Below are 12,917 nucleotides of genomic sequence, written 5' to 3' on the forward strand. Positions count from 1 at the left end.
AATAAGACTCTTGATTTTCATTATTTGTTTGATACTTTTTCTTACACCAGTGCTGACCTTACAGAGGACTGTGTGTACCTGAATGTGACACATGGACAAGTCTAGAAGTTGGTGAGTGAACGTTAAAATAATATCTCTAATGAGTCAGAGACTGTATGACTGTATGTGCTTATGTTTTTGTTTTCGGTGTTTGTCAGAATTCATAACATGACATCTATTAATGATTTGACAGATTTAAATAAAGCTGTTTATACACGTTTGTTTTAACCCATAAAGACCCAAACATGCACTGTCGACCAAAGCATCTACTGATCTAAACTACTGATCCACTAATCCTATCAATACAAGTAAAATAATTGGTGTAAAATGCAGTTTTCATCTTTTCATGGTCATCAGATATGACCCATTTGGATGTTCAGAGGCTCAGTAGTTACCGTGGAAACACCGTAATCTTCTACAAAATTGATTCCCCAGTAAAAAACCCATGGAGTTGGATCAATGACAGTGGATGGAGACACTCGTTTTATGTTCAGATAATGATAGATTTTACTGAAAAAGTCACTTTTTCTTCAGTTTTTTCTATTTTTATAGAATAACTTTTGAATTTACTCTTGAGCTTTTATGAACATCTACATGATCAATGAATTAAATATAGGAAAATAAATGATTTTTACTAGAAAAAAATGCAAAATTCAGACAATAATTCCATAAAAAGTGGTGATAAATCAATTAGGAAAAGTTAAATAGAGAGAAAAATTTATTTGGGAACTGACACAAAAGTCACATTGGCTCCTTAGGGGTTAAGAAAGATTGTGAAATGAATGAACATATTTTGAATATGTAGAACAAAATAATTTAGTTTAATTGAAGGCACAATAATAAAACAGCTAACCACAATATGAACTGCACAATGAATTTTAGTAAATTAAAATGGGTTTAGTTAGAATTACTAATGAAATCAGACAAAAAAAAAATTGTGCTACAACTACTTATGTAATTTATTTGAAATTCCTCAAAAATATTAAGTACAGCCAACTTTTAAAAAAATGTCTAGATTTAGATATATTTGCAACTTGCAACCACTTTCAATATTAAAATTAAGTAAATTCACCAAAACATTTTTTTCAGTGTACTATCTAGGTTGCTCTGAACCTTGATGCTTCTCTCTTTTGAATGCAAATACGAAGCACTCATTTATCTCTGTGATGCACATTCACACTAAGATTAGCGCACACATACACACATAAGCAGAGAAACTTTGATGTCCAACATCTGTGCGCAAAGCTTTGATATAAGAAACCACAGCAGCTGTCTTTCTCTCCTCTATCACCATGGCAGCAGTCAGTCTGAAGACACCCCCCGCTGACCTTCACACGGTTGTCAAGGTTACAATCTGAGTCACAGCACAGGTGGAAGCCAAGACAGCACCTCTTTATCCACGTTATAATAGAAAACACAATTTAACACTACCCAGACTATTGCGCATGTAACCCCTGAAGCTTGCAGGCTGATATTTGTATCTGCTACATAAAACTGGGAAGAATAAGCCACAAAAAAAAACAAAAAACAGAAAGGCAAACAAACTCCAAATGTCTGGATTATGTAAGTGCCCTAAATCAGCGCTGAGATTTAGAACAAAGATTATTAACTGGAGACAAAAACAGGCAGGCAAACCACTTTTTAGCCTCCCACACACTGGCCACATTATGTTCCTCTGAGCTGGGTGGTGCAAATCTGTGTGGAATGTGGATTTCTGCACTGATGAAACACAACATAGACTAAGAGTTTCTGTTATGTGTGTCACTCTTACTGTGAGGGGGTGTTGTAGTGAAGCAATTCCCTCTCATCCACTCTATGGCACATCAAAACCGTACTCATGTGGGCCTCTGTGTATTTAACTCTGCCACGAGTGCTTATTTATAGATACAAACAAAAATAACGAATACTTAATCATAAGTCACTGATCACAGAGTGAAAAACATATTACTGCACTTGACTGTGACTAGTGGGAGTTTGGATTGATGTTGTAGGACGTAAATATGTCCCGTAAGACTCCACAAAGCTCATGGAAAATACATGAATCTCAGTCATACTCCTCCCGTTCTCTGTCAAACAGCTCGGCCTCATTGCTTGTTGCCTGTTGCCTGTTGGGCTGCCTGCTATCTACCCGGCCTTCCTCTCTCTGGCCTTTCAGCGTAACCACATTTGGTCTCTTCCTGACACTTTTCTCCATCTTTCTCCTCCTCCTTCTTCCTCTCCGTTTCGTTCTCCCTCTCAGCAGGAAGAGGGGTGCACAGATGCTTTTAGCAGGCTGACATTTGTGCCAGTGTAAAAACACTGCATAGCAAAGCAGGTTGGGCTCAGTGTGACGGCCGGAATCTGGCGGTAATGAGCTCGCCCTGACAGGGAGGAACTGATGTGGAAGGCCGGGGAATGTGTGTATGTGTGTGTGTGGGGTGGGGTGGGGGGGTTGTGTGCTCATTCATATGATCAGTCACTAGAGGTTGTTATAATGAGGACAGTGTGTCTTCAGTAGTTGGTGGAAAGACTGAGCATGGTGTGATCACCCCACGATGTGATAATATTTGTTTCATGTTTTAAATGTGTCACAATAAAGCTATACCAACTAACTAACCACCACTTACACTTATGAACTGACATTGTTCGTTATGAAGCTGAGTCACAGTGAATTTTAAAAAGCTGAGACAGATTTCTGGATGAACAGATTTACTTTTTGTCTGTTGTCTTGGTTACAGATTAAAAGAGGGAAAAATAGAAGAACTAGCTTTATTCTAGACAGAAATAAATGTAAAATTGATAAACTGACTGACAGAACATTAATCTGCATTAAACTGCTTAGGTTTGAATAAAAAATAGCAAACATTCTCTCTCTCTTTTTTTTTTTTAGCTTTTTATTCTGATGATTATTTGCTTATGTGATAATATATTTATGCAGACTGTCTGTTCTTGATGTTGCTGCTACCTGTCTTTGCTGGGACATGCTCAAAAAAAGAGAATTTTAATCACAGAGATTTTCCTGGTTAAATACAGAGGATGTAATAGTTTCATGTCAAATTTGGTGACACATATTCATATAATAAAAACAATATCTGTAAATAATGTTAGCTAATGTAATCTTAATGCTAATTTAACATTAGAGAAATAAATTTATCCAATAAGCTACTTTTTAACATTACATTAATATGCACATTTGGCTGCATGTCATAGTAACAAAGATCCATGCTGAAATATATCAACAAATAGACTGTTTACTAGAATACTGTTTTGTAGAATAACTGCAAATAGTAAATAAAATGTGAATTGTGGTAGAAATACTGCTGTATCTATATTATAAAAGCCAAGTGGCCTATGTGTGCATGCGCATGTGTGTGTCTGGGGATTCACACAAAATACGGGAAGAGCTGACTGCTGCAGTTTGGCATATTTATGTATTTTTAGTCAAGGAACAGACTAGCAAAAACGGCAAGTTGATAGGAGCAGTATTTTGGGAGATATTAGTAATTTTGGAATACAATAGCCTTACAAACACGTTGCTATGGCCAGAATGCTGAGTGGTGACCACTGGACAAATGTAGTACAGCATGCACAAATACACAACAGTATAAAAACTACCACATCTAGAACGTGTGGATCCCCACGAGTCAATGCGCTAGTTACTGATATTGTTTATACTCTGTGACAGTGTCTGTGATGTTTTATCAAATGCTTACTGTGTGTAATTGTAATTTAGCTTTAAATAATAAAATAGATTATATATTAATAGAAAAGACCCATTCTGTAATGTAGCGACACCGTTTAGAAATGTACTTTATAAACCACACAAATCACCATTTAATGTCAAAAATAACCTTCAGACTAATTAATTGCAAAAACTGGCTGGTTGAAGCTGTGTTTTAGTGTGATGGAATGATTATTCTAATGTCACGGGTTTGTGAAGAGATGAAAGTGCTCTGTACTTTGCTCTCTACAGCAACAGATGAAGCTCTCTGCATGACTTGGCAAGAGTTCCCCCTCTCTCTTCCTCTGTCTCACACACAATCCACACATGAACAGAACAGCTTAGATAACAGAAACACAGAGACCAAAATACCCTTGGTTTGTTGGGGTCTGAGTCCTGTATTTTTAGCGCCGTACAAACAGACCGAGTTCACAACCCACTCCTCTACCTCACACACACCCAAACACACGCTCTATAATTAGGTGAGTGTTTCATGTTTCAGGCGCCCGGCACAGCTCCGCCCAAATGAACACACATGTCCACACAAGCATGCACACTTAACACAAACACAGGCCACTGTGTGGGTCTGACTCAACCTTTTATTCTTCCAACAAGAGAGGTAATATATGGGAGTTTGAACATACAGCCTCTCTCGCTCTCATTTTCCAGCTACCTCAGTCTCTTTTTCTTGCCGTCTTGCAATAAACCAGCCCTGGTCTTATTTATATAGCTGGGAAATGTGTGTGTCTATGTGTGTTTGTGTGTATTTTTGCAGCAGCTCTGCTCTGTAGTGACTCTGCACTTTGCAGACTGACACGAAGCTATAACATTAGAGGCCGTCTGCTCGCTGCTACATAAATCCCCATTTCCTCCACAGCATGCTCTGCCACTCACAGCCTTCGCCCCTCTTTGATAGTTTTTTTAGGGTGGAGAAGGGGAGCCAGGAGGAGGGGGGAAAATAGTCTCCCGCTGTATTTTGGCTGTGTAAGAACATTAGGCTATAATGCTTCCTGACAGCTTGAGGAAGAGGACAATTAGTAAGGAAAAGGAGCAGGAATGGTAGTGAAGGATAGGGGATGTCTGGAAGAGAAACGGCATGAAAGGAGACTGAAACACTTCCAACAGTGTTATAAGATGAGCTACGAGTCTAAGCTGGTTTAAAATTTAAAACCCTGCTGAAGAGGGACTTGACTACGTACATTTTATCCACCTTTCTCAGACTGTCATGACTCAGGGGTGAATCAGAGGAAGGGTGGGAATGTGTGAGTTTATGTTTACCTATCTGGATGATCACACAAGCAAACAGTGTGGAAATGTGTAGCTGTAGGCGATGCCTCTCCAGCTACAATATCACCACTTCATCCACAATAACAGCTGGGTCTATGGATCAAACACAGTGTAGGAAGAAAGTCTCAAAAACCTTCAACCTTAACAACACCAAGTACAGCTTAAGTCTTAATTCTTAGTTCAGTTATTACACATTAGAACCAACAGATTTGTATTTCTGTGTTTATCTTCTCTCATTTGGAGGCAAACAATCAGTGGCAGATTAAACTGTACTTTGACACCAGATAAGAACAGTTCTGATGGTACCACACCTGTCGGGGCAGTAATACATCATAATATGGTACTCTGTCTAGGTCATGTTTCCTCTAGGTATAGTTTTATATCCATTCTGCTCCACATGTTGAACTGTTTTTTTTTTTTTTTTTTTTTTTTTTACTGTTGCTTGGGTCAATACTAAACTTATCAGTGATAAATACTTGACTGTAACACGTCTGCGTATGGTAGGCGCTTAAGATACAAAGCAAGACATGTGATTGTCTACATTTAGCCACTGGAGCATGGTGAATGGACAACAGAGAGATATCATTCCTGTTGTTCAATGAACGTGTGATTTTGCCCATTTAAGGTGGAGGTAACATTTTGCTCTGGCCTTTCCTTCTTAGTTGGATTAAAACTTCTTACTGTATCTTCATTATTCTTTTGTATTTTGATTCCTAAGCATTTTTTTTTCAACAATTCCACAATTTTGAGTGCATCAGGCTTGTTTTGTTTGGCAGTTTTTCTGTCATGTACTACTTCATACACATGCACTGTGTATGTCCTTGCCGGCAGTCATCAACAGTCTTCACTGTCTGTTCTAAACATCAAGCAGTTTTTTGAGCAGTGTGTTGACATTGGTGTTGCAAGCTCTTTCTTAACGATAATAGTAATAAACCTGTTGATAAAGCACATTTCTATGTCAAGTGCTTGACAAAGTGCAAATGATATCATAAAATAATGCATAACCCTGATGTATCTTATGATAAAAAAGCTTTCGAAGCAGGTGCACAGAACTAAAACTCATTTAAATCAGGATACAAAACATGTGAAGTGCATGGCTGATGATATTCTTTCCTTTCCAGAAAGGAAGAAAACAGAATACTACTGAGCAGCAGCAGCCCAGATGTGGTCAGACCTGTCAACCTCAACCTGTTCCATGTTAAAGGGTCACACAGAACAAAGCACACAGGAATCTGAGATATACACACAGATGTACAGCTGGCTTTACATATATGCTTCCCTAACATTTTTTGTATTCTTATCTGAACAAACACAAAATCCATTGTACTACAGAGAAAGAAGAATGTGTTGCTCCTGGCTATAATTACATTTTGAGCCTTTTATAAAATTTACGTTACTTTCTTGGAACTATAAGAAGTATTTGCCTCAGTTTTGCTGCCACATGTACATGTAATTCTGAAATGGTCCAGAAACCACCAACAGTAGTTCACATTCTTGCTTTACCTGAGTTACGTGCCCAACTTGCTGTGAGGACTCCAAGGCTAAAGTGAGATGAAAAATACTCCACTGATAAAAAAAAACAGAGGAAAAAGGGAAAAAACTACCAACACTGGCAGACTGTCAGAAAAGCATCAGAAGTAAAAGGCGCCTTTGATTTAGTGATGTGAGTGAGTACATGTGTGTATCTGTGTGTGCACTATAGAGACAGAAAATGGACTGAGTGAAGAAGAGGCGGTGCAGCCGGAGTGTGTAAGTAAGATGACTGTGTGTGTGTGTGTGTGTGTGTGTGTGAGCTGTGGTGTGCAGAGGGCCGGGCGTGTTTCAGCTGGTACCGGCACATACATGCCCTTACACACACACACAAACACACACACACACACACACACACACACACACACACACACACACACACATGCACTGACTGTGGTTTTGGCCTAAAGGGCTGAATCAGACACCAAAGCCTTCGAAGGCTCTCCACACCTGGCTAAAGCCCTGCCCCCTCCCTGTAGCCTCCTTTACTGCACCTCCCACTTCCTACTTATATATACATCTACTCATCTAATTACCTGCCCTTTTTGGCTCACCACTCTGTTCAGTTGAGTCATAATCTCGACCCCGCATACCACTTATTCTCACTTCTTTCATCTTCTCATGCATTCCTGTCTTGATTTCCTTTTCAGGGCCTCTTGCATGACCACTTTACAGTCAGTATTTATGCCTATTTATATCCACTACAACACTGCTCCAGACTGAATTTTCTGCTCCCTCCTACTCTTGCCCTCTTCTCCCTCTACGTGGCACAGTCTGGGAACTAACTGGAGGTAGTAGTTAGGTTGTTAGAGTTCAACCATTGAACTCATAATCACAGAGTGCAGAGTGGGAAGAGGGAAACAGAGGTAGATGACTTTCTCTGCCTCTTCTTCTATCCTTTAGCCTTTCTCTACCTTTGCTCTTTTCTCTAACCATTCCTCTTATTTCTTCTTCTTTTATTTTCCATAGCACTTTCTGAAGCAGAGCTTCTGCACTTTCAGGCTCTTGGCTTTTTGTCCTGATTGTGCTGAGGTGCCTGATCTTCACATTGCTTAAGTAGATCCCCACTTTTAACAGTTTTGAAAAAAAAAAATGACACACACACAAATGGCTGCATCAGTCCACAGCAAACACATTTCCGAAATTAAGCCAAACATGTCACAAAGAAATATATGAAATAGCAGCTTTGCACCAGTTTAATGGCTTTAACAGCTAATTAAAAGCAAAATGGGACTGAACCAGATTAGAAAGACCCCATGCAAGTTTGCCAAATGAAAATAAATGGATTTAGTTGCAATCTGGAAGCCCTTTAACGGCGCCAATACTGCAGGAGCCTGCCCTTGGATGCTTAAAAGTGAGTCACTGTAGTGATAAATTTTTTGCCTCAAGGTGAGAACATCTACGTAAAGACTGGTGAGCTGTTTGACTTCTTTAAAAATAAAACACTGACGCTACTGCAGTTAAACCTATATATAGCTGACTGTGTAGTGTTTGACAAATTTGTGCCAGTGTAAGGAATAAACTCTGCTCAGATGTGCAGTAAATAGACATGAAAAGGCCAATTTGTACGCATGCATGTGTTTCAGAAAGCTTTTGTCTAGATGTAAAAAAAGGAGTGGTGCAGGTCTGAGCACAGGCCCTATCTTATAACCACAGTTTACCCTTGGGGTGTTTTTAAATTGTGCAAGTGAGTAAGTATGAGTATGCGTGCACAGCGAGATCGAAAAAGACGTGGCCTGTAGGCACAGATTTAATCGTTTTTCAGTATGAACCTTAAAAACACTCAGGTAAGTCTCTGAGTAAGGACAGCAATACATGTAAACTGACCTCCTCTCTGACTCTTTCACTTTAAGACCAGCTCGGAAGAATAATATTGTTGTTTAAGTTTCATGGGTGAAGCACTAAATATGGGGTTACTTGAGATCCCCGTGGGCCCCTCTCTGCCACGTGCCTCCAGAGCTGATTAGAAACAAATTAGAAACAGGTCCGTCCTCATGAATCCTCCTGACCCCACTTCCACAGCCTGCAGGCAGATGCCGAGATTGCACCACACCCTGAATAAACACACCTGCACCGGTATGGCTGGTGCATTAATATAAACCTGAGCTGAACATTTTACAGGAAAGTATTTAGAGTTTTTCAACACTTAAGCACATAAATGAACCTAATTTTATTTAGCAAACACCTGCAGGCTCTATAGTATTACAATTCAACCCTGCCCTTGATCAGAGAGAGAAAAGGGAACTGTTGCCATGGAGATTTGTGCAGGACAGTGTAATTTACATTCTTTTTAATTTGTTATATACAAGTGATGCATGAGCGGTATCTGCATCTGACTGCAAATCATCTAAACAGTCTCCAGGCACTAGCGACCAGTACCGATTATTAGCTCTGAGCTTTCCGGTGTCCCATCTTTTCAAAGCACAGATGCTTTTGAAGCTCTACTGAACCATGAATATCTGTGTCCCTCTGGACCTCAGAAACATCCCAGACAGACAGACCTCTTTATACATGAACACACTCACATGCACTGTCTCACTGGTAGGTCCCGCCTGAGTGGGTGTCTAAATATTTAACAACATTTTAAAAGCACCAGCTCTCCTTTTTTGCAGACTTTCAACTAAGTCCTCCAAATTTCAGGGATTATAAACTCAGATTTCCTTGGATATATAGGAAAGTCAGAAATGTCATCTCCTTAAATGCCACTTGACTGCATTTGAGCGTTTGTTTCTTGAGGTTAGCAGAAGGTCAGTAGTGACATTGTTGCTTTGTTCCATAGTAATGAGGTCATACTGAATAAATCAGAGGGTCAAATCCTACATCAATATGGAAAATGGGTCAATCAGCAGAAACATCAAGGTGACAGCAATGTGGAATCAGTGTTAAGATAAGGAGTAAAGTGTTTTAAATAAAAATATTGCATAATGTCCTGTCCAATACTGATCTATACATTAAAACCAAACAGTGTAAAAAGGAAAAGATGGTGCAGGATGACCAGGTGCAATAATACAGATGATGCAGTAAGATGGACATCTGATTGGAGAAGAAAAAGAGGGTTAACAAAACAAACTTGGAACAGGGAGGAGAAACACAAAATGATAAAGGGAAGTCTAAGAATGTGTCTATGGCTTTAGGAGTTAGTAGGTATCTGGAGATAATAAGTCAAATTACACAAAATCTGGCCTGGATTGTGTTACATCATAGATATTATGGGCATTCATTTACAGAAGTAGCAGCAGCCACAGTTTAAAAAGTCTGAGTGATTTTCAAGGATATAAACTTGCGTCTCCTGTCTTCTCTGGGAAATACCCTCAGGTGGGATTACACAGCTAATACCAATTCCTTATCTACACAGGGCCATCGAAATTGTGTTTTTTCCCTTGTAATGGGGGAGACAGCTGTGGAAGCTGTGGCACTTTAACAAGCATCAAGACCACTATCTCTGTCTACCACACCAGCCCTAGTCTACCTTCATGTCCAGTTGTAAGATGCCAGCAGAGGTGTTTATGATGAGGAGAATATATGGAAATGTGCATGTGCAGGCAGAAGATAGTGACTGCCTATGGAGAGGAAAGGCTTTCTTTGAAGATATTTTCTTCTAAGAGGTCAGTTTCATCAAAGACTACTGGCTAAGGATACAGAAAGGCTTATTGTATCCAAGTGAACAGAGGGTGTCCAGACTTTCTTCAGACTAAAGCATACCAAGAGGTGACCTTCCTGTTTAAGACGGACAGCAGGTAATGAACACTGACACAAACACACGAGCCATGTGGCCCTGAACTGAAGATACCATCTTCCTTTCCTCCTCCTTTCCTTCCTCTCACCCCCACTTCTCCCGTTGCATTCCTGACATGCCTCAGGGAGACAGAGGGGGCCTCCAGGACAGACAAACAAAGACACACAACACACACAAAACACTCACAATGGCACTGGCAGCGGCCATTGTCCGAGTGCACCGAGGAAAAGGTCTTGGTGCTTGCATACCAAAGAACACCAATCCACCTCTTTCAGACACACATTTGTCCTCACTGACTCGTTTTCAGTAACATGAATATATACACCGAAACATTGGTGGCTGTAAACCATTTTCTCCAGCTCCTCCCTAAATATTTTTAAGGCTACACCCCTTTGGACCCACAGACTGACAATAAAGCATAAAACTGTGGCTGGGGTTGTACCGCAAAGTGATGTCATTTAGACTGCAAGTGAACCTTAAGCCCTCAAAGATACAGTTTCTAGTGTACCATAAACAGCACATGGCTGCTCCTACTAGTATGCTAGTGCAACACTGACCTCTACTGGTAGAAACACCACATGGCCACAACAAATACCATGCCCTCTTCTAAAAAGCCATTTTCCAGACAAATAAGTTGACTCCTTATTTTTTCTTCCGCAGTTTTTTGCTCTGAGTAAAACAATGTGCTGGGAGTTTTCCTACTGTAACAATATGGCAAGCCAACAGAACTTATCTGCAGGTGATTATGCTCAATTCTTTAATTACTTAGACTTGTTGGACTTAAAAGAATTCTCTGATCTAGCATACTTCCTGTTCTTCTCCTGCATCACTGCTGCAAACCTCACTGAATCCCTATTTCCTTGCTGCCCCCTGCAGCCTCTATTTCCCTCCAGCTGTGTATCCCAGACTTCCATGATGGTCAGGTTAATAGCTGTGCCACATAGCTTAGTGCTACATTAGCAGACTTAATCCCTCTTCCTTATTTCAGCTAACCTAACCTCATGTTTTCTGGGTCCATCTGACACGGATAACTGCTGGATTACAGTCGCCCAGAGCATGAGAAAACTATGGAAATTCCTGTGTGAGATAACCTTTGACACACATAAGCAGAAAAGCTCAAAATCTTAAAAAGCCCACAGGAATACAGAGAAACAATATATAAAATCCCCGCACACTTACTGAGGTGTAGTTGGTCTTGCCCGTGTTGTAGTTCTGGTTTTGGTTGAGGTTCTGGTTCTCTTGCTCTCTGCACTGCAGCCCTGCGAGATGCCTCTCCAGGGCAGCCCAGTCCATGGTAGGCAGTGGCTCTTCTTCTGCACACTCGTCCTCTCTGTGTCTCCCCATCTGTCCCCCAGTGTCTCCAATGCCTCCTCCACCTCCCCCACCACCACCCCCACCAGTGCTACGGCTCCCTCTGCCTTGACTGGAGCTGCGGTGGCTGGCTTTTGGAGTCCCTCCCTGTGGAGTACCAGGGGAGTGGAGCTGGTCGCTCCTGGGCAAAATCAGATTGCCGTTCTGTTTCAGTTCCTCAGGGACAGCTGCAACCGAGGTGGCTGTGCGTCCACTGGGGGCTGGGAGGGGTGGGATAGTCTTCACATCCTGGAATTCTTCAGCAAGGCTGCGGCTGTTAACTGTCTTCCTGTAGCCTCCACCAACCCCGTCAATCCCCACACCACCGCCTCCTCCTCCCTCCTGACCAGGAGGCTGTGGGGAGGTGTAGTCCTCCCCATACTCACTCTCCCACTCCTCTATCACCTTCTTCTTGTACTCTTGATAGTCCTCATCCTCCTCATAGTCCTCTAAGGTGACAAGGTCCAAAGAGGGGGAGGATTTGTAGTCTTCCAACGTGGCCAGGTCAATAGAAGGGGAGCAAGGTGTAACCTTGTTGGAGTTGGACTCTGAGCTGGAGCGACTGGATGCATCGCTCCCCAGGTCCATGCCATCCTCCCGGTAATCCTGCAAAGATACAACAAAAGTGAAACTAAATGAGAATACTGATGGGAAGGATGAACACTAAGGTGAGCATACAAGAAAGACATGGTAAATTGTACCTAGACAAAACATGTGAGAGATGGGGAAAGGAGAAAAAGAAAATAAAAGGACAATTTAGGGAAGTGTGTAGATGTAGATTAGTCACATCAGTGTTGTGGCTTGAGACCAGCAACCACAAAGCATTTCCTGTCCCGCAGGAACTTCCTTTCTGCACAGAATGTGTCTTTCCTACTGTATAATTGAGCAGCTCCTCACTTTTCCAGTGTTTCCAGACTATGTTAATCTCATTCCTTCCACATTCCTCTGTATTGGTGAATTTGCATGTGCATGTGTGTGCATAGTTTGTGCACAACTTGACACACACCATGGAGACAGCTTCTGTGAGGGTGCAATTGTCAGAATAATGTCCCACCACCCACGACTACATCTGTACAGCGCCACAGGGACAAAACAAGGTGTTATGAGGGCTGAGAATGAGTGACACTGACATGTCAGTACACAACACACCAAGCTGTGACACGGACGGATGAGTCCAGAGTTGTTGTCTAACCTTGACTGTGTCTCTCCTGTAGCGCGCCAATCATAGTCTGACTGATTAGTTCACAGCTAATGAAAGTGTCTGTGTTGTTTACA

The 12,917-nt window shown here is 41.2% G+C and overlaps 1 protein-coding gene across 1 annotated transcript in view; it reads right to left on the reverse strand.

Moving 5' to 3' along the window:
• The window catches only part of schip1 (schwannomin interacting protein 1), a 243,072-nt gene that overhangs the window by 26,490 nt on the left and 203,665 nt on the right, over positions 1–12,917 (reverse strand). Inside the window, exon 9 of the mRNA XM_030151863.1 lies at positions 11,472–12,248. Coding sequence (XP_030007723.1) covers positions 11,472–12,248 — 777 coding nt within the window. The remainder of the gene's footprint in view (positions 1–11,471; positions 12,249–12,917) is intronic.

This window comes from Sphaeramia orbicularis, chromosome 13, assembly GCF_902148855.1.
Source record: "Sphaeramia orbicularis chromosome 13, fSphaOr1.1, whole genome shotgun sequence".
Lineage (NCBI taxonomy): Eukaryota > Metazoa > Chordata > Actinopteri > Kurtiformes > Apogonidae > Sphaeramia > Sphaeramia orbicularis.